This window comes from Hyperolius riggenbachi, chromosome 8 (assembly GCF_040937935.1).
Source record: "Hyperolius riggenbachi isolate aHypRig1 chromosome 8, aHypRig1.pri, whole genome shotgun sequence".
Classification (NCBI taxonomy): Eukaryota; Metazoa; Chordata; class Amphibia; order Anura; family Hyperoliidae; genus Hyperolius; species Hyperolius riggenbachi.
In genome coordinates this window covers 240322323-240345132 of record NC_090653.1, presented here as the reverse complement: position 1 = coordinate 240345132, position 22810 = coordinate 240322323, and the positions used below count along the sequence as shown (strand labels likewise).

At 43.1% G+C, this 22810-nt stretch overlaps 1 protein-coding gene across 6 annotated transcripts in view; it reads left to right on the top strand.

Moving 5' to 3' along the window:
- COL27A1 (collagen type XXVII alpha 1 chain) overlaps positions 1-22810 on the top strand; it is a 728465-nt gene that overhangs the window by 445218 nt on the left and 260437 nt on the right. For all 6 annotated transcript variants that reach the window (XM_068248437.1, XM_068248438.1, XM_068248436.1 and 3 more), the window contains 5 exons: positions 2236-2289; positions 4435-4488; positions 6371-6424; positions 20450-20503; positions 20802-20855. In XM_068248437.1, the coding sequence (XP_068104538.1) occupies positions 2236-2289; positions 4435-4488; positions 6371-6424; positions 20450-20503; positions 20802-20855 (270 nt within the window). The remainder of the gene's footprint in view (positions 1-2235; positions 2290-4434; positions 4489-6370; positions 6425-20449; positions 20504-20801; positions 20856-22810) is intronic.

Sequence of the window (22810 nt, the reverse complement as noted above, 5' to 3'; positions counted from 1 at the left end):
AACCTGGGTTTTGTTTTTGTTTTTTTCATTACTGCGATGCAGAAATGTGGTGGAAGCATTATTCCAAAGTCATAATGCTGATATGATAGTAAAATGTGGAACTTCTGAGTGATTATGTATACTAAGATTGAAGTCTGCCTCAGGGGAACGCTTTAGGACTTCTGAAATATTTCGCACAACGATAGACCAAGCCAGAGCAATTAACATATCCTTTGTGCTGTACCCACTGTGGTGGTCTGTAGAGGTGTTCTCTCTGTCTACAGAGCAGACATGTACTATCTATTTAGTGTATGGAAATGCATCTGCTACCCATTAAATTGTGCAAGACAGGAATTTTCATTGCAGCATGAAAACTCAGATATGTTATGAATGGATTTATGAATGGAAAACAAAGAGCTGAAAAAATTGTAGAAGACCTAAGGTCAACTAATCCTAAGAGAAGAACAATCTGAATGCCCCTTGCAGGTCATTGAACAATATGTGGGCAGCTAACATTGAACAAAATAATATGTGGGCAGCTAACATTGACAGCGAAGTAAAAAAAACAAACACTTTTTATTGCAGCAGGATGAGGAAAAGTCCACATGCAAGTATGACTTGTTTCTGTATTCTGTTCTTGACATTTTTGTCCATGTTTTGCTGAAAAACCCTTCCTCCTGCCTGGCCTGCCGTGAAGGCTTTTGCACTATCACTTTGATGTGATCAGAATCTCACCGAACATATTGTAACAGCATTTGCTGTTGGCAGCTTATGTGCAGTGAGTTCTTGCTTGTAGGACTAATATAATAAATGCAGTTCCCACCAGGAACACTATGGCCATTATTTACAAAGGCAAAAGAGCCTGTTGATTTTTTTTATTTTTTTTTAAACTGCCTACTCTACACTAACTTTTAGCAATCCTTACTATTATCTGATATGACACAGATGAGGATGACAGACTTTTGCCATCTAGTAACAGAGTACAGTCTAGGTTTGTTGGGCCACACAAGCTGTCCAATTCAAGTTTCATTAATCTGGGCTTATATGTGTGGAGTTTGTTTCCAGCCAATGATTGGTTTTCCTCTCACAGCCTATACAGATACTGGCAAATAATTGTGCAGCAGTAGTTACTAAGTTAAAATAAAATTGAAAAAACCCTTTCATTTTTAAGTTGCTTGCTCCATAGCGGTCATATTCATCCTTTCTCTTCACTGACTGCTTTTCTGGAACAAGCAAGCAAGCCTGCTTGTTTTGTTGGGTCAGTAATAAATTAAATAATAAGGATATGGGAGGAGCTTGATAGTCTGAAAATGTGCAAAAAAAACTCTTAAAATGGAAAGTATTTGGAGCCATACTTGTACAAGTAGTCCCCAACTTACGATTGCCCGACTTACGAACGGCCCGCCAATATGAACGGCATGGATTCTGTGTTTCCATGGGAACAAGTCAAATTTTTTTTTTAAATTGGACTGAGAAGAAATGGCTTTTAAACTTGTATAAGCAGGTACAGAGGGCAGCTGTGACACAGAGGATGACACTGGAGGCACAGGGGGGCACAGAGAAGGTACAGGGGACAGAGATTGCACAGTGTTCTGACTTAAGAACTGATTCAGGTTAAGAACGAACCTACAGTCCCTATCTCGTTCGTTAACCGGGGACTACCTGTATTGGCTGAGGTGCAGTGGCTTGCTGGGGAGGCAAAACTTGGGTGCCAGGAAATGCCATCACTTACCTAAAACCCACACGGAAACCGGAGCTCAGCAAACGGGTATTTTCCCCATCGTTGTATTTGCGCAGATGGAAAGATTAAATAAAAATCCATAATTGCAATTGAAGTTGTCTTATTTCTACTTACAGGTATTTTTTTTTTGGATCTGCCTGTAGGATTTTGTATTTAAAAAGTAGTAGTTGTACATCTATCATTAGGTTTCCCTGGGTATTGAAGTATAGCAGGTGCCTACACTGCACACAAATACCGATACTAGAGCTGATATGCCAAGGTGCATAAAAAGAATATTGCAGCAAGGAGAAACAGCTCCTGAAAACAGCCAATCAGATTTCATCTCTTAAATGAAACAAGGATTCTGATTGGTTTTCCCAATGAGCTGCTCCACATTTGCTGCTGTCTTTGTAAATCAGCCTCATTGTGATTTGTTTGCATTTTTGGTACAACGTTTGTGGAAGTTGTGGTGTTCCTGGTAATGCTGTGTCTTGCTATAATACACCTTGTCATGTATTTTGGTCATGTGCACTTAGGGCGTCCAAGGATTTCCAGGAATTCCCGGAGAAGTCGGATATCAAGGCGATAAGGTGAGACTTTGTATTGAGCAGCATCTGCTTAGCAACGTGTTGCAGATACTAAACACTTCATGTTCCGTGAACCTTTAGAGGAACAGGTCTGTAGGACTGCCTGGAGTCTTTAGAGGTGATTACCTTATATTTATCTTCTGTATTCAAGTTTTTATTTATTATTTGCAGGAAGTATCAGTAGTGAGGATTTTGTCATTTACTCCTCTATACTAATGAGGATCAGCACTGGCAATGACTGCAGGATAGTCCTAGTGCTGCGTGGGGCTCTATTTAACTTACTGACTGCCCCCATTACAGGGTTTCTTTAAAGGAGGACTCCGTGAAGCATCATAAGATTGGGCATTCATTAAGAGTAACATTTGTAACTTATACCTTCAAAAGTCAACTACTGCAGATATAGGAAAATGCTCTCAGGCCAGCTGGCTGACCCAGCTATTTAAGAGATATAAAGGATTTTTTTTTTCTAGTACTGTATAAGTGTAATGCTGGGAATACATCATACGTTCTTTTACCCCCGATAGATGCATTCGATAATTTCCGACATGTCCGGTATTCCTTCCGATCGTTTTTTTGGCTCGATTTCTCATAGAAGTGAATAGAAAAAGATAAAAACGAGGGGAAGATAACAAAATCGAGCGGACAAAACGATTGGGTGGAAAATCGAGCGGAAAAAGGAATTGTGTGTACCCAGCATAATTGTGTGATTTTTCAACGTAATAGAATGGCTGGACTCTGCCTGGGAGAAGCTGATATTTGCGGCAGAGAATGTAAAACATCTTGAGGCAGGGAACACACTCGTCTTTCAGTTTTCTGTGCGTAGTTTTCTGCGTACTTTTTCTGCACACCAAGTGTGTTTCTATGCAGGAAAACGTGTGCGTTTTTTTTCCACAGCAGCTGATGTAGCTGATAGAGAAAACTGACAAAATGTGCAAAGTCATCATGCGGAATGTCAGGGTTTTTGCTACACGCGAAAAACATTTTAAGCGTGAACTAGCCCATTGATTAACCACCCTGGCGTTGTATTAGAACGACCAGGGCGGCGGCGCAGCACATTTAAAAACATTTTTTTTTTGTTAAATCATGTAGCTAGCCTAGCGCTAGCTACATGATAGCCGCTGTGCAGCGGCATCCCCCCACCCCTTCCGATCGCCTCCGGCGATCAAAGCAAACAGGAAATCCCGTTCAGAACGGGATTTCCTGTTTGGCTTCCCCCATACGTCGTGCTGTCATCGGGAGTCCCGATCCACCCCTCAGCGCTGCCTGGCGCTGATAGGCCAGGCTGCACAGGGGTCTCGGGGGGGCCTGTAACGCGGCGGGTAGCGGCGCATTGGCGGCAAGCGTCGGCAATTGATAACAACAAGCAGCTAGCAAATCGGCCCACCAGGGCCTGAGCAATCCAGCGCGGCGGTCATGGACGAGCTGAGCTCATCCATACCGCTAAGCTGGTTAACATGAGCTCTGTTTTTCTGTGAAGAAAACGCGCATGAAAACAGTCAAGTGTGTTCCCTGCCTAAAAGATGTTTAAGCTTATTGCTTGATACAGTGTTATGGGAGCTAGTCTGAGGATTACTTTAAAACTGATTATAAGCAAGTAAGTAAGTTTCTTTTTTGAAGACTTAAAGCACATCTGAAGTGACATGATATAGGTACATGTAGTACTAGCCCTTCCAAATAATTAAGGAAGTAATTACAAATGTCACCTATTCCTTGTGACTTGAGCCTTGTGTACATTGGCTTCCTTTTTGATGCCTATTTGGCATGATCTGATGTGATCAATTTGCAATGTGAAACACTGCCACAAAATGGCTCAGAGCTGTATAAGCAAGTAAAAATCTAGCTTTATTGTTGTATATTTCATGGACTGTGATTAATTAACATGTCTTGTATGTTATTAATGGGAATAGAAAAGCGGGCCAGGTTTCATATTTCGTACTGGGGCCCTGAAGAATGTAGAATGGATCAAGGTGATGGAAATGCTTTTCCCCATACCTGCTCCAGAAAATGATATGGATGCCTGGAAGATTCTTTTTAACAGATAGCATTAAATCATGTCAGTAGCAAGACCTAGTTCCACCTCATTTCATTTTTCATTGGTTAACGTGTCGGCTCTTCTACTTCCTAATCCCTCTGATGTCTCCCCAATAGGGCAGCCAGGGTCTACCAGGCCCACCAGGACCTCGCGGCAAGACAGGACCTTTGGTAAGATCTGCTATCCTAATCACAGGAGGTTACAAATTGTCCTTATATTACCTTTGTTTTTTCATTTTTTTTCTTCTTCGTCTTTTTAATACAATCCACATTATTACATTGCGAAATTCTCCACTAGGCTTCCATTTCTGGCCCAATGTTAAATATAAACCACGGAGCTTCTTGTAATTTTTTCCGACGTCTTGTTAGGATAAACATTGAGAAAACAGAATAAGAAATCTTCATTAGACTGATGCTGCCGAGGCATACGTCTGCAATAAATTAAACATAGTAGCCACTTTTAGTGTTATGGTTTGGAGGAGATCATTGCATGTTACGGTAGACACTAATTAGATTGCTGGCAGACGGACAGCAGTGTAGTTGTAATACTCTGTTTGTCCTGTAGTTTTGAAGTGGTGCTGTTGTGCCTTTTGCTTGCAGATAAGGTCAGCGGTATTGGCAGCTAAAGCTTCGGATACTACTACATGTCTGCGGACCTCGATTGCCGGATTAATAGCAAATACTACAAGACATATAACCATACAGTAGAAAGCTTTGAGTGTCCTGATGCTGATCTTTAAAATGGGACACCTGTGTAGTAACTCAGATAGCCAGACAGAGGCGAACTTTCATTATACTCAGACGTCTGTGGCATGCGCAATACATAGCAAGTAAGGATAGAACAAGCAACTTTTTGCCACCATATACTACTAAACCATAAGTTTCTGAGTAATTAATTTTTGCATTTAAAGTGAACCAGTCATCATGAATATTTTCAGGCTGACCCTGCTGCTCCAAAGATCACCTGAAGTGGGAGGGATATGGTGACTGCCATATTTATTTCCTTTTAAACAATACCAGTTGCCTGGCTGTTCTGATGATCCTCTGCCTCTAATACTTTTAGCCATAGACCCTGATGGCATTTATGCCAGGCATTTGATGGCATTCGTGCCAGGAACCATTGTGGTGAGATCAAAGTTCACAACCCATCCCAGACAGCAGAGTGCCATTTACAAGTATTTGGTACAGGAGAAAGGCTATGAATGCCCTTACTTTGCAGTGATCCTTTAAAGAGGAGCTGTCAGCCATACTATCCCAGAAAAAAAAAACACATATATGTCGATAAATACTTGCTCTATTTACATAACATATGTATTGTACTGTCCACGTTTTGAATTTAGTGATTTTTCTACAGTAAAAAAAAAGAGAAAATCCTTCTTAGCATTTCCCATTTTAGCTGTGGCTATTTTGAAGCCAATCCTGATGTCATTTCCTCCCTTACTCTCCTCTGCCTGATTTGCCCGCCCTTCACTATAGAAAGTCTATTGTCTCAGCATGAGAAATATTGACCAACCAAAAAGGAACCGAGGTGTAGGAGGGGAAAGAGGCTACAGCCAATCAGGCTGCATCAGTAAAGGCTGAGGGGAAAAAGAGAAGCAAAAAAGGACAACCCAGCATGCCCTGCAACTTCCTTTTTGTGTACCAAATTTTCTGTGTACCAAATAAGAGTCAGATCAACTGGGGAATGATCATTTATCAACAAGAAAAGTAATAGTGATTTTAACTTTAGGATTGCCTGGTTAGCATCCTTATTACTTGTTTACCAGATAAAAATAAAGAATTGATTTTTTATTTTATACCAGATGGTTACCATTTAAAGGGCAGCAGTAAAGCAGTGGTATGTGGAAGTGATGTGGAGGAAGTGACTGGCAGCAGGCAACTTGTCTAGTAGTGGTTTCTACAGATAACAGTATCATATAGAGATACCAGTAGGGATGGGCCTAACTGACCTAATGGGAAATATGACCTGGTGTGCATTGAATAGTTGTGCGCTGTTATAAATGTATTGAAAAAGCATGATCTTTCTTAATTTTTTTTTATTTTTAATTTGCAGGGAAAACCAGGGGATAAAGGCTTCACCGGCTCACCAGGCCCGCCAGGTCCAGAGGTATGTTGTGTTGTCCTGCTTACTTTCCTAACAGCATGGGGCAAATGTGTTAGCAGTGGCAGTTCTGTTAGGTCACCCACAGGTGACAGTGTTGCATCTCCAGGTTCAGGACGCATTATGCCTATACCGCCCACTATGCAGAATGGAATGGGGGTTGTCCTGGACTTTCAGGAGAATTGGAACATGTCTGTCAGTCTGGGATTGAGGAGGACCTTGAAGTCTGTCATGTGACAGCTGCTGTAAGAGGCTGGGGCTCATATGCCATTAACTTCTCCTGAGATATCTCCTAGGAAATCATTTTCATATTCTCTTTAAAATAATATTTTAAGCATTTTACAATGGAAAAAAGTACCTAAAGGTTGATGAAAAAGTGCTATCAAATTTATTTTGAGTATTTTCTTGCTTGGTGGTGGTTTAACCACTGGAGGACCACAGTGCTAAACCCCCCAATAGATCAGACTATTTTTTCTGTAATTGGCCACTGTAGCTTTAAGGCCAAGCTGCAGGGCCGCACAACAACACAGCAGTGATCCCCTTCCCCCCCACCAACAGAGCTCTCTGTTGGTGGGGTCTGATCCCCCCCCCACCCCCCCTGTTTATTTTTTATCAATATTTGTTTTTGTTTTTTTACCTCCCTGGCGTTATGATTATTTCCAGATTGAAGGTCTAAAAGCTATAAAACATTTTCACAAGCTTTTAGACCCTAAAAACAAGAAAAAAATCATACCTCAGAGAGGTCTACAGCAGCTCCTGCATATAACTCACTCAAGCATGGGATTACCACCCTGTTCTGCGGCTTTCTGTACGAGCCTGACTCGGGATTACCGCTAAGGAGGTTAAACCCACCCACCCCCCAGCCGGCCAATCCTGGCGATCGGCTGTCATAGCCTTCTCTTGTCCCCCAGGCGGACAGCCGTGTCACACGGCTGTCCCCAGTACAGCGCTGCTGCTGATCGCAGCGCTGTACATGTAAATAGACGGCAGTCTCCCGAGCGGTGATTGCCGCTCGGAGACTGAAGACGGGGCGGAGCTCCGCCCCCCGAGAAGCAGATGCGTGTGCACCTTGCGCGCGATCTCTTTCAGTAGCCGGCTCCAGGACCTGATGCCCATTGGCGTGGGGCGGTCTTTAAGTAGTTAAAAAGCATTTTATGACAAGGTGTGAAAATATCACCTAGGAGAATACTCAGGAGAAAAAGTGAATTGCATATATGGGCCTGGATATGGTAAACAGTAGAATCAATATCGTTCTAGTAAACTCCGATATAGTAAACCTCTGGCTATCAATATTAAAAGTGGTATGAGCGCTCCTCCACCCTATGTATGTTATTCAAAAAAAGTTAAAGGGATCGCTATACAGAATGGGGGTATCTGCTCCGCTAAAAGTATGTACAATTGTCCGTACAGTGCTCAGACCCCATAGTCACAGAAAAAGTACAATTGATAATCGTTTCACTGCCTTCAGCAATACACTCCACGGTCTGATTGTAATATACACGTGGCCTAAGGTGGCAGACAAGGAGACGCTGGTGAAGCGGCGGTGAGGACGTCCTATTGGAGTTTTATATGCGCATCTGATTTTAAACTATGTGAGTGCAAATTTTAGCTGTTTTACTTTAATAAATGCGGAATTACGCTATGGGAGCCATTTGTCAGTTCCTTTAAGTACCCATCAGCCTGACTATTGAAGTTATATCAGTTACACCTAAGCACTGTTTGCTGGTCCATGAACATAATAATGTGGTGAGCGTGCATTTCTTCTATTTTACGTGGTGAAGAGCTCGGAGAAGGATTGATAAAACACCGGGCAGTGTGGAGGCACAGCTGGTTTTTGCAAGCTGGCTGCATGATATGCACAGGGTCAGGAGCAGGGGTGCACACACTTTTGCACGTGTATAAGAAATAAGGAATATAAGATCTATACAGGTTCATGCTATGTTGTATCACAGTTTTCTCCCCTGATGAACAAGTGGAAGCAAGATGGGTGTTTAGAAGAATGCTAAGACTTGTTTAAGCCGGATATGCTGGTTTGTGGTGGATTCAGCCACTCTATCTGGTGAGCCTGTAACTTATCTATTCCAAGCACTGAGCACACATCGGGTGACTGGTATAGGAGACGGAATTTGTGAAACTTGATTACGCTATGTTTGGTTGTTTGTGTTTTCCCCGAGTGTCAACATAGGAGAAAGGAAGACGACAAGAGGGAAATCTATCTCAGAAGTGAATACTGCTGATCTGTGATAAAATCAGCCACTAAACGCCGGTGAGAGTGTATATTACAATCAGACAGTGGAGTGTTTAGCTGAAGACAGTGGAACTGTTATCAATTGAACTTTTTCTGTGACTGTGGGGTCTGAGGGCTGTACGGACAATTGTACAAACCTCTGGCTACAGTAAACTCAGTCCACAGGTCCCATCCATGCACCTGTATGAATATACAATGTATGGTGTGAACCTTTGATATAGTAAAGTAAAACACACGAACGCACAAATAATATTTTTTTATACCTTCCCTCTGATAAAATAAATTTGAATATCTTAATGATATGATCTGTTTAGTCCCAATTCAAACCAGCAAAGTTATTGGAAGGGTTGATGCAGCCTCCTGCATCAGCTGACTGTTGGGCACAGGACCATTCTCCTCACCTGATCATTCTCATCATTCTTCTCATTTTTCTCACCTAGCAGTCATAGGTAGGATAGGATACCCATCTGACAACATTGAATCCTGATGGCGATGTCATTGTGAAGTTTGGTTGGCCATCAGGTTATAACAGAGAGAGTAGAATAACCGTTATTCACTCCAGGGCCTTCACTATTGAATTCAAGTGGGGCGATTAAAGTGGCATGGTGCAAAAATGGAGAAGTGGCTCAGAAAGAGAAATACATTTGTTACAAGTGTTTAAAACTGTATTGGCTGTAGCTTAGGATGTAGCTGGCTTGAGGATTTGCAGATCCCCGTGCTACAGGTATGATGGAGCCCCATGTCACAAATGGGGACATTGCAGGTGACCAGTCCAAGTGGTTACTAGGAGCAACCTAAAATGTGTAGTCTTGGCCAAATCCAGACAACATGCTGAATTAGCCTTTGATTACGGGAGGGACCTTAGGCTATGGCTGTGTAGGAGTCTGATTGTGAACTCCTCTGAGAAATAATTAGAGGAACTTTAACTCAGGTTTGAACTTCAGCCCAATCAGTAGCCGATACCCCCTTTCCCACAAGTAATCTCTACCTTTTCTCAAATAGATCATCATAGGGGTCTGTATGGCTGACATTGTGGTGAAACCCCTCCCACTGTGTGATGTCAGAACCTAGGTCCTGACAGTTTGCTGTCTGTAAACCTTGTTACATTGTGGGAAATAACAGCTTTTTCCAACTGCCAAGCAAGCAATATCTCCCTCTGTGCATAGAACGCTCAGTAACGAACATTCCGTATAGATCACCTGGCAGAACTAAGGAGGTCACCACCGGTGATACATTTCAGAAAGTAAGTCAGGGAGAGGAAAGATTTTACAATGGGCAAACTGACTAAATAATCTATCATTTTCACTATAGTTCATCTTTAACGACTTGCCGACCGCCTTAAGCCGATGGGCGGCGGCAAGGGCTGGGCCCAAACGACCGCAATATGCCCATCGGCGGTGGCGGGCGTGGTTATGCGGCGATCGCGTCATTCCTGACGCGATCAGCCGCCGGCGACTGGCTCCGCCCCCCCGGCGCTGTAACCCGCCGGCCGTTCGGAAGCGCCGGCGGGTTACTAGCACCCGGATCGCCGCATGTAATAGGTATAATAGGCTTTGTAATGTATACAAAGCCTATTATACTGGCTGCCTCCTGCCCTGGTGGTCCCAGTGTCCGAGGGACCACCAGGGCAGGCTGCAGCCACCCTAGTCTGCACCAAGCACACTGATCCTGCCCCCCTTCCCTCTGATCGCCCACAGCACCCCTCAGACCCCCCCCTGCCCACCCCCCAGACTCCTGTTTGCACCCAATCACCCCCCTAATCACCCATCAATCACTCCCTGTCACTATCTAAAAACGCTATTTTTTTTTTAACCCTAAACTGCCCCCTGCTCCCTCCTGATCACCCCTCCACCCCTCAGATTCTCCCCAGACCCCCCCGCCCCCCCGTGTACTGTATGCATCTATCCCCCCTGATCACCTGCCAATCACCTGTCAGTCACCCATCAATCACCCCCTGTCACTGCCACCCATCAATCAGCCCCTAACCTGCCCCTTGCGGGCAATCTGATCACCCACCCACACCAATAGATCGCCCGCAGATCCGACATCAGATCACCTCCCAAGTGCAGTGTTTACATCTGTTCTCTCCTCTAAACACCCACTAATTACCCATCAATCACCCCCTATCACCACCTGTCACTGTTACTCATCAGATCAGACCCTAATATGCCCCTTGCGGGCACCCAATCATCCGCCTACACGCTCAGATTGCCCTTAGACCCCCCCTTATCAATTCGCAAGTGCAATATTTACATCTCTTTTTCCCTGTAATAACCCACTGATCACCTGTCAATCACCCATCAATCACCCCCTGTCACTGCCACCCATCAATCACCCCCTGTCACTGCCACCCATCAATCAGCCCCTAACCTGCCCCTTGCGGGCAATCTGATCACCCACCCACACCAATAGATCGCCCGCAGATCCGACATCAGATCACCTCCCAAGTGCAGTGTTTACATCTGTTCTCTCCTCTAAACACCCACTAATTACCCATCAATCACCCCCTATCACCACCTGTCACTGATACCCATCAGATTAGACCCTAATCTGCCCCTAGGGCACCCAATCACCCGCCCACACCCTCAGAACGCCCTTAGACCCCAGCCCTGATCACCTCGCCAGGGCATTGCTTGCATCTATTTCCCCCCTCTAATCACACCTTGAGACACCCATCAATCACCTCCTGTCACCACCTGTCACCCCCTAGCACACCTACCCATCAGATCAGGCCCTAATTTGCCCCGTGTGGGCTCTTGATCACTCGGCCAAACCCTCAGACCCCCTTCCGATCACCTCCCCAGTGCATTGATTGTATCTATTTTCCCCTCTAACCACCCCCTGAGACACCCATCAATCACCTCCTGTCACCCCCCTAGCACTCCTATCCATCAGATCAGGCCCAATACAACCTGTCATCTAAGAGGCCACCCTGTTTATGACCGGTTCCACAAAATTTGCCCCCTCATAGACCACCTGTCATCAAAATTTGCAGATGCTTATACCCCTGAACAGTCATTTTGAGAAATTTGGTTTCCCGACTACTTACGGTTTTGGGCCCGTAAAATGCCAGGGCAGTATAGGAACCCCACAAGTGACCCCATTTTAGAAAAAAGACACCCCAAGGTATTCTGTTAGGTGTATGACGAGTTCATAGAAGATTTTATTTTTTGTCAACAGTTAGCGGAAATTGATTTTTATTGTTTTTTTCACAAAGTGTCATTTTTCACTAACTTGTGACAAAAAATAAAATCTTCTATGAACTCACCATACACCTAACGGATTACCTTGGGGTGTCTTCTTTCTAAAATGGGGTCACTTGTGGGGTTCCTATACTGCCCTGGCATTTTAGGGGCCCTAAACCGTGAGGAGTAGTCTAGAAAACAAATGCCTCAAAATTACCTGTGAATAGGACGTTGGGCCCCTTAGCGCACCTAGGCGGCTAAAAAGTGTCACACATGTGGTATCGCCGTACTCAGGAGAAGTAGTATAATGTGTTTTGTGGTGTATTTTTACACATACCCATGCTGGGTGGGAGAAATCTCTCTGTAAATGGACAATTGTGTTTAATCAAAATCAAAAATGTGTCATTTACAGAGATATTTCTCCCACCCAGCATGGTTATATGTAAAAATACACCACAAAACACATTATACTTCTTCTCCTGAGTACGGCGATACCACATGTGACACTTTTTTGCACCCTAAGTGCGTTAAGGGGCCCAAAGTCCAATGAGTACCTTTAGGATTTCAAGGGTCATTTTGCGGCATTTGGTTTCCAGACTACTCCTCACGGTTTAGGTCCCCTAAAATGCCAGGGCAGTATAGGAACCCCACAAGTGACCCCATTTTAGAAAGAAGACACCCCAAGGTATTCTGTTAGGTGTATGATGAGTTCATAGAAGATTTTATTTTTTGTCACAAGTTAGCGGAAAATGATTTGTATTTTTTTTTCACAAAGTGTCATTTTCCGCTAACTTGTGACAAAAAAAAAAATCTTCTATGAACTCACCATACTCCTAACAGAATACCTTGGGGTGTCTTCTTTCTAAAATGGGGTCACTTGTAGGGTTCCTATACTGCCCTGGCATTTTAGGGGCCCTAAACCGTGAGGAGTAGTCTAGAATCCAAATGCCTCAAAATGACCTGTGAATAGGACGTTAGGCCCCTTAGCGCACCTAGGTTGCAAAAAAGTGTCACACATGTGGTATCGCCGTACTCAGAAGAAGTAGTATAATGTGTTTTGGGGTGTATTTTTATACATACCCATGCTGGGTGGGAGAAATCTCTCTGTAAATGGACAATTGTGTGTAAAAAAAATCAAACAATTGTCATTTACAGAGATATTTCTCCCACTCAGCATGGGTATGTGTAAAAATACACCACAAAACACATTATACTACTTCTCCTGAGTATGGCGGTACCACATGTGTGGCATTTTTTTGCACCCTAAGTGCGCTAAGGGGCCCAAAGTCCAATGAGTACCTTTAGGATTTCACAGGTCATTTTGCGACATTTGGTTTCAAGACTACTCCTCACGGTTTAGGGCCCCTAAAATTCCAGGGCAGTATAGGAACCCCACAAATGACCCCATTTTAGAAAGAAGACACCCCAAGGTATTCCGTTAGGAGTATGGTGAGTTCATAGAAGATTTTATTTTTTGTCACAAGTTAGCGGAAAATGACACTTTGTGAAAAACACAATTAAAATCAATTTCCGCTAACTTGTGACAAAAAAAAATCTTCTATGAACTCACCATACTCCTAACGGAATACCTTGGGGTGTCTTCTTTCTAAAATAGGGTCATTTGTGGGGTTCCTATACTGCCCTGGCATTTTAGGGGCCCTAAACCGTGAGGAGTAGTCTTGAAACCAAATGTCGCAAAATGACCTGTGAAATCCTAAAGGTACTCATTGGACTTTGGGACCCTTAGCGCAGTTAGGGTGCAAAAAAGTGCCACACATGTGGTATCACCGTACTCAGGAGAAGTAGTATAACGTGTTTTGGGGTGTATTTTTACACATACCCATGCTAAGTGGGAGAAAATCTCTGTAAATAGACAATTGTGTGTAAAAAAAAATCAAAAAATTGTCATTTACGGAGATATTTCTCCCACCCAGCATGGGTATGTGTAAAAATACACCCCAAAACACATTATACTACTTCTCCTGAGTACGGCAATACCACATGTGTGGCATTTTTTTGCACCCTAAGTGCGCTAAGGGGCCCAAAGTCCAATGAGTACCTTTAGGATTTCACAGGTCATTTTGCGACATTTGGTTTCAAGACTACTCCTCACGGTTTAGGGCCCCTAAAATTCCAGGGCAGTATAGGAACCCCACAAATGACCCCATTTTAGAAAGAAGACACCCCAAGGTATTCCGTTAGGAGTATGGTGAGTTCATAGAAGATTTTATTTTTTGTCACAAGTTAGCGGAAAATGACACTTTGTGAAAAACACAATTAAAATCAATTTCCGCTAACTTGTGACAAAAATAAAATCTTCTATGAACTCACCATACTCCTAACGGAATACCTTGGGGTGTCTTCTTTCTAAAATAGGGTCATTTGTGGGGTTCCTATACTGCCCTGGCATTTTAGGGGCCCTAAACCGTGAGGAGTAGTCTTGAAACCAAATGTCGCAAAATGACCTGTGAAATCCTAAAGGTACTCATTGGACTTTGGGACCCTTAGCGCAGTTAGGGTGCAAAAAAGTGCCACACATGTGGTATCGCCGTACTCAGGAGAAGTAGTATAACGTGTTTTGGGGTGTATTTTTACACATACCCATGCTGAGTGGGAGAAAATCTCTGTAAATAGACAATTGTGTGTAAAAAAAAATAAAAAAATTGTCATTTACGGAGATATTTCTCCCACCCAGCATGGGTATGTGTAAAAATACACCCCAAAACACATTAAACTACTTCTCCTGAGTACGGCAATACCACATGTGTGGCACTTTTTTGCAGCCTAACTGCGCTAAGGGGCCCAAAGTCCAATGAGCATCTTTAGGCTTTACAGGGGTGCTTACAATTAGGCACCCCCCAAAATACCAGGACAGTGAACACACCCCACAAATGACCCCATTTTGGAAAGTAGACACTTCAAGGTATTCAGAGAGGAGCTTAGTGAGTCCGTGGCAGATTTCTTTTTTTTTTGTCGCAAGTTAGAAGAAATGGAAACTTTTTTTTTTTTAGTCACAAAGTGTCATTTTCTGCTAACTTGTGAAATCTTCTATGAACTCACCATGCCTCTCACTGAATACTTTGGGATGTCTTCTTTCCAAAATGGGGTCATTTGGGGGGTATTTATACTATCCTGGAATTTTAGCACCTCATGAAACATGACAGGGGGTCCGAATAGTCAGAGATGCTTGAAAATAGGAAAATTCACTTTTGGCAGCATAGTTTGTAAACGCTATAACTTTTACCCAATCCAATAAATATACACTGAATGTTTTTTTTTTTTATCAAAGACATGTAGCAGAATAACTTTTGCGCTCAAATGTATAGGAAATTTTACTTTATTTGAAAAATGTCAGCACAGAAAGTTAAAAAAGTCATTTTTTTGACAAAATTCATGTCTTTTTTGATGAACTTAATAAAAACTAAAACTCGCAGCAGCAATCAAATAGCACTAAAAGAAAGCTGTATTAGTGACAAGAAAAGGAGGTAAAATTCATTTAGGTTGTAGGTTGTATGACCGAGCAATAAACCGTGAAAGCTGCAGTGGTCTGAAAGGAAAAAAAGGCTCTGGTCCTTAAGGGGCGAAAAGACTGTGGTCCTCAAGTGGTTAAAGTGATTATACACTGGTCAGTTGGTAGTACATCAGCTATATGATTGATACCACACCCGAATGTTGATAGTTTACCTGTGCCTCCACTTTGAACTTATAATATTGGGGGTTTAGCAAAAATCTTGTCTAATATTCTTTAGATTGCTGGACCCACCAGCAGTGTACTGCCCAATGCAGTACAAAGCTATGGGAAACATTAATCATGAACTGCTACTGCCTGTGTCTCCCCCCCACATCCAGACAGTGCTTAGAGCCAAATTTGATGATTATGTTATCCATTCAGTCGTATCCGACTGTTGGTGAGTCTATGGGTTAGCACTCCATGCTGTCCGATCTTGTACTCTTTCTGCCAGTTGCCTTAAAGGGGAACTGAAGAGAGAGGTATATGGAGGCTGCCATGTTTATTTCCTTTTAAGCAATACCAGTTGCCTGGCAGCCCTGCTGGTCTATTTCTCTGCAGTAGTATCTGAATAACACCAGAAACAAGCATGCAGCTAGTCTTGGCAGATCTGACTTTAAAGTCTGAAACATCTGATCTGCCACGAGCTTGTTCAGGGGCTATGGCTAAAAGTATTAGAGGCAGAGGATCAGCAGGGCTGCCAGGCAACGGGTATTGCTTAAAAGGAAATAAACATGGCAGCCTCCATATACCTCTCTCTTCAGTTCCCCTTTAAGCTCAATCCTCAATCTAAATCAAGAAGCGACTAAATTTGTCTCTAAGCACTGTCTGGGCACTTTTCTTTGGCCTGACAAAGTGGGCGTAGTTCCACAAAACGCGTTGCCAGAGCACATTCATCGTACGATTGTGTGTTCATTTGAGGTAAGCCACCTCAACTTTTTTTTCTTTTTAACTGTTTTTAACTTAGTTTCTATCATACCCTGGGCGCCTCTTTTGCCCTTGTAATATTCTCTGTAAAGTACACTTTGCACATGGATTTTGCATGTGATTGTAGGCATGGAAAAAAACTTTGACAGCCTGTTCTATATTTTCACATGTTGTAAATGATTTTTCATATATAATGCGAAAAATCGCATTGAAATGCAAATTTTCAAGTTCGTAGTCTTACCAGAATAAGGAACTATGTTACTAGGCAGAACATGTAAATCAGGGCCATTGCATGCGAAAATTCACATAAAAACGCATGTAAAATACCATGCCTTTTTTTAATTTTCAGACAAATCTCATGTGATTTTCCTGATGTGAAAACACAATTTTACAGAGGAAATGTAGCCTTATAGTGTTAGAGGCAGAGCGTAAGCACTAAAGACAGGCAGCTGGCATTGTTTATAGGCATGAAGAGGGCAGCCTCCATATTCCTCTCATTTCAGGTTCTCTTTAACAGTCTAGTGTAGTTAAATGAATAGAAGCCTTGGCGAGTCTTTGCTTGGCGTTATTGCAGCTCCTTACCCTCTACATTGGTGACGTACATAGCTGGTAGGCTGGTGGCACCATTGTATGAAGGGAGTGGTCCAGTACAGGAACAGTTCCTGCAATGCCAGATGTTTTACACATAGCAAATTACAGCTGAGCTTGGAAGAGAACAGGATGCTCGAGTCATTCAAGGTGTTCAGCATGATCCTGATGATGTCACGATAGTACTCTGAGTCATCCCATTTAGTAGTGAGGACGGTTGTATGAATCCCTGCCCTATTTCCAGTGCCCCAGTGCTCTGCAGTGCGGCTCAACAAAGTCCCGCCAGCATCCAGGGGACTGTAAAACAGCATTCATTGTACTCTGGCTGTGCAGCAGAGCCAGAAATTTTAGATCATGGTCTTGGCAGGCTGCATTGTGTTGTGTACATTGAAATTGGATGTAACTCTTAACTGAACGATCCTGTTACAAGAGAGCGGCATCTGCGTTGGCTGAAATTTCCCTTTTATTGCTTTTAGCATTGTAAAACAAAGTAATCACTAGCACAATAACTAACAGAGGAAAACACAGGCACGTGTAGGCAAAAATGCACACGGCCTCGCACATAATAAAGTCTGGGCATTACAGTGTTATATTGTGGCCTTCAAGGATGAAAGACTTATCAATCAATCCAAAATGCTGCGCTACTTGTGTCTGGTCCTAGGACCAACATGCCCCGTATAGTAGCTTTAATAATATGGAGACGTCAGGATTAATAATTGGAATTAAATGATTATAGGATGAGGATAAGTTTGAAGCCATCATGCAACAATTTGCTGCAGAGTAGAATGGAAATATTTTGCATCGATCACACCAACGTCGCTTATCACAGGTGCTTGCAAGCACAAGGGGATGTCTGAACTTTAATAGTACACTAGCTTGGTCATGCATTGTGACGTGACAGGTTTGCTTTAACGTATCTGCACCCTCTTCACTCAGATTCATCTCTTCACTTTTCTCTTCTTCCTGTTACTATTCCTCCTTTTTTTCTCCTTTCTTTCTTTTCTCTTTGCTTTCTGCTATCTTTTTTTCCTCTTTTCTTCAGTCATCTCCTGTTTCCGTCTCTTCTCACAGTTAACTCACAGAACATTTATATTGCGGTTTTCTCCTGACGGACTCAAAGCGCCAGAGCTGCAGCCACTAGGACGCGCTCTATAGGCAGTAGCAGTGAGTCTTGCCCAAAGTCTCCTACTGAATAGGCGCTGGCTTACTAGACAGGCAGAGCCATGATTCGAACCTAGGTTGCCAGTGTCAGAGCCTACACTACCCAGTCACTTCTTAAAGGACAACTGTAGTGAGAGGTATAAGGCTGCCATATTTACCATATTTATTTCTTTTTAAGCAATACCAGTTTCCTGGCTATCCTGCTGCTCCTCTGCCTCTAATGCTTTTAGCCATAGACCATGAACAAGCATGCAGCAGGTCAGGTGTCTCTAACATTATCGTCAGATCTGGCAAGATTAGCTGCATGCTTGTTTCTGATGTGATTCAGACCCTGCTGCAGGCAAATAGATCAGCAGGGCTGCCAGGCAACTGGTATTGTTTGAAAGAAAATAAATATGGCAGCCTCCATATACCGTACACTACAGTTGTCCTTTAACTCCTTCCAATCTTCTCTCTGTCCTACCACCTTTATTTCTGCCCTCTCCTTTTTCTCTTCTCTTTCCTCTGCATTTTTCTTCTCTTTCTCTTCTTTTTTTTTTCTTTATTCACACATTTCACCTTTTATTCTTAACAAGGCCAAATTTATAGTTTTTCGGCCCCTAGGCCTAGTTTGCTGGGGCTCCCCTTCCATGTGCAGCAGCTCTCCGCCCATTCCAGGTGTAGCACCCCCTTCCATGTTCAACATCAATCCACTGCAGCCCCTCTCTTTTATGTACAGCTCCCCTATTTATGTGTTGCTTCCCATTTGCAACCTTTTTTTTTTTATTTATTTGTAGCAACCCCTATTGCACATCCAGACACTCCTGCAGATTGTAGCCGGCGGCCAAGGCCCGGGCCTTTGTGGTCTTTCCAGAAATCCAGCCCTGGTTCTAATTTATTTTTATTTTATCATGTTTGCTGTTTTCTGTTACTCGTGTTTTTCATACATGCAAGTTACTGACTTTGACAATTTGGAACAAGCTCCATAAACAGAAACTCAGCGCAACTAAACACAACACATTTGCCAGGGTAGACCGTTGGTATTTCGGAAACGATTGAAATGCCCCCAGGGTTGAAGCTGTCGTGATTGGGTGTGACAAGGCTTTTCAAAGGGTAGGAGCAGCATGACAGAAAGCTCTGGCTCCAAAGGGTTTTAGTTGGACTCTGGAGGTGGTTAAGTTCTTCGATCCTGTTGATCTGAGGTTGTGGGAGGAGTGACGCAGTTGCAACAAATCCTTCAGGTATCCGGGGCTTGGGTTTGGGTAGAGATTTGAGTGTTAGCATTCTAATTTTGAAGAGAATTCTCCAATTTGGTAGCCAGGATAGTGAGCAACAGACAAGGGTAGGCTGCAGGCCTCAGGAATGTGGCTGTGTAACAAAGGGAGTTCCAATAAGGGTAGAGGCTTTTCAAGCTTCACAAGTAAGCCACAAAGCAATCAATGTCCAAAGGGAACTCGACCCTTGATGGATAGTTTCTCTAATGATTATATCTATTTGCTATAGGTAACTGTTACGCAGCATTCAAAACCAGCACCTGTGTAGTCAGCAAAGTATTGGTTTTATGTTGCAACAGCCTTGATGCAGCATTCTGCACCGGCTGCAGGTGGTGTAGGGGTTTATTTGGTACAGCAACTGTCCATGCTTGATGTGATGAAGGCATGAATTAGGGTTGGAAGGTCCTCTGAAGGAATGAGGTGCTTACGTCTTACAATGTTCCTCAAATGAAACAAGGAATATTTCACAGCAGCTGAAATTTGATTCCTGAAGTTTAATTCCCTATCAGTATTAGTAAATCCAAGTTGCGCACATTAATGCTTTTGCAAAGTTATTATTTCCTTGGAACATAATGCCTTGCCTCCCAATTGGTTATGGCACAAAACTAGTTTACACGGGTGGATGAGCTCCAAATGGTATTTAGTGAGTGGTTGTCTAGAGAGTAACCATTCAGTAGCCTTAATTCATTAGCAGTTACAACTTTACTGGCTGCTATGGGCATATACTACTCTTTTACCCTATTTTTCATTGCGCCTGACTTTATAAATCTCCCCACAAGCTCTGCAGTGTGAAAAATACTTGGAAATCAGCCAGGTGTAGATTCAATGCAATGAAACTTGCTGTAGCTGAATGATGTGCGCACCTCCCGTATATCTGCATATTCCAGATTCTTTATTACATTTGGGAACCAGGAAAGTCACAGCAGCACATGATACAAAGTGAATGTGCTATGTCTGTACTCACTTCTCCCTCAAAAAAAATCAGTCACGTAGTATATTGCTGTAATTCCAGTAACCAGTTTCAGATGGGCTCTGTCCTGTCAGACACCAAGGCTGCACTCTGCTACCTCTGTTTTAGTTGGAAGCAAATCGGAAGGAAGGACTTTGCCCTCCGCTTAGCCCTCATCCTGCAGGTGTAACGCTCTCTTCTCCTCTTTGCAGGGTTTTCCAGGGGACATAGGGCCTCCAGGACAAAACGGACCAGAAGGTTTAAAGGTGAGATATCCTCAGCGTGCCAAATCTTGTCCTAAGCTGTTATCGACGGGTAAAGCAAAACAAAATGCTAAATTGAGAGTGAGATTTCTGGAGATTGTACTGGCAGTGGCAGTGCCTGAGCCTCTCCTGTTTGTATTGAGGCTTCTCCAAAACTCTCGAGCATGAAATTGACGTTGGATGCTGTCCCATGGCAGAACGGCACTGGCGCTCCTTTGCTTCACTCTTTCCCGTCTGAAGGCATCCTATGAGATTCACCCTTTATTTTATGAGACCCTCTTTCTCTTTTCCTGGTTTGCAGGGAAAGCCGGGAGCCAGAGGATTCCCAGGGCCCAGAGGACAGCCGGGGATTGATGTGAGTACCAGTCATTTGGATAGCCCATCCTTATCAGTGTATTGTGTCCATTTCCAGTGTGAGTAGACTCGGAAGAACTGTAGTATTACAGATCTAAGTAAGCTGTCTGTGCCCCCAGGATTATGTTCTTAGATGATGTGATAGTCAATGCCGGATTTATACTTTTATCAACCATAGGCCAAGTATGTTGAGGCTCCCTTTCCATGTATAGCAGTGCTCCTCCCATTTTATGTGCAGCTCCCTCCTCCATGCATATCATCCATGTATGCAGCCCCTCTCTTTTATGCACGCCTCCCTTGAGCACTAGCTTCCCTTTTTCATGTGTTGCTCCCCATTTGCAGCTTTTTCTTTCATTTGTATCAACCACATTTCATGTCCAGGTGCCTCCTTGGACTGCAGCCACCCGAGACCAGGGCCTTTGTGGCCTATCCCTAAATCTGGCCCTGGAGTCAGTAGTGAACATATTAGCGAACCTTTAGACTTCAAATTGTAAGGATTTGGTGGCTATGCAGAGATGGCAGTGTATTTGTGTAGCACAGATACACTTTACACTTCGGTGGTGCAGTCCTGCTGCACTCAGCATCCTCTGTTATGGAGGACAGGTTCATACATTGGGGAACTAAAATTGACAGAGTTGTGTGAATCAGTCTGGGCTCTCCCATGGAAAAGCATGAGGTCTTGTCCATATGTCTGTTGTTCTGCTGCCATCCGTTCTGGAAAAAGATCCGGAAGTGGACATAGCATGAACTGGCCCTAACTTCAGCAGTAGAGTTTGGGACAGTCCTTGCTTACATTTAGATCCTGAAAATGTAGGACAGAATACCCAGGCAGCTCAGGGTGACCCAAAACTACTTGGAAAGTATAGGGGACTAAAAGAGACTGAAAAGCCCTCCTACTAAAAACAATGCTTAGAGTGAAAATGTAGGACTGTACTCTTTTTATCCTGCATTGCCTAACCTTGACCACTGTGAATTCTGTCTGCATGGAAACAGTCAGAGAAACACCACTAGCTTCCCATTCCAGTGTGCATCTCCTGTGAGTGTAATCTCTTCAGAGTGTGTTTACTAAATTTTTCCTGAAAATGGTGCCATCAAAACGATGGAATTTTTAGTGAAGAGAATTCAGACACTTTCCAAACAACATGTTATATGAGCTGAAGTCCTCCTATGGCAATGTTGGACTATAAAAAGATATTTGGACCATAAAGGTGTGGAATAGACAAATATTTTTGTGAAACCATGCAAGCTTAAAGCAAATCTGGCAATTTATAATTTTAGGGTAGCTCCATAACATACAAGCGAAACAAACTATCTGTAAAACAGCAATGTCATACATCATAACCTGAGTAGAGCCAAACGCTGTATAATACAGCTATTGTAGACAGTCTAAATTAAGATAACATTCCAATATAGGTACAATAGAATGCCCAGTGAAAACAAAATTTAATAACTAATAACTCCTATTAGCTTCAAGAAAGGCACAAAAGCAATTCCTTGAGAATAGACCACAGGAGTAGCACTTATATTTAGATTTACCGGTAAGTGGGCGGTATTTACATGCAAATGCAGAGGTTTTCTACTAACATTGGTTGTGGGTAATAAAATTCCATACGTAGCTTATTACAAATATCTGCAGATCACAGAATAGGATTCACAGACTTCAGTAGAGCTCATAAAAGCCGGCATTCTTTAGTGGAAGAAAATCCACACAAAAGGCATGGATATCCACAGGATCAAACAGGTGAGACAAGTGTCTGTTTGATCCTGTGGATGTCCATGTCTTTTGTGTGGATTTTCTTCCCCCCAAAAATACCAGCTTTTATGAACTCTACTGAAGTCTGCCGCTCCTTTTCTGTTACTTGCTATGGCTTAACTGACTGGATCCTGCTCTAGTGAATACGTCTTGGGGGTTTAGAGCATTTGGATTTCCTTTTTCACTATCTGCAGGTACAAGAC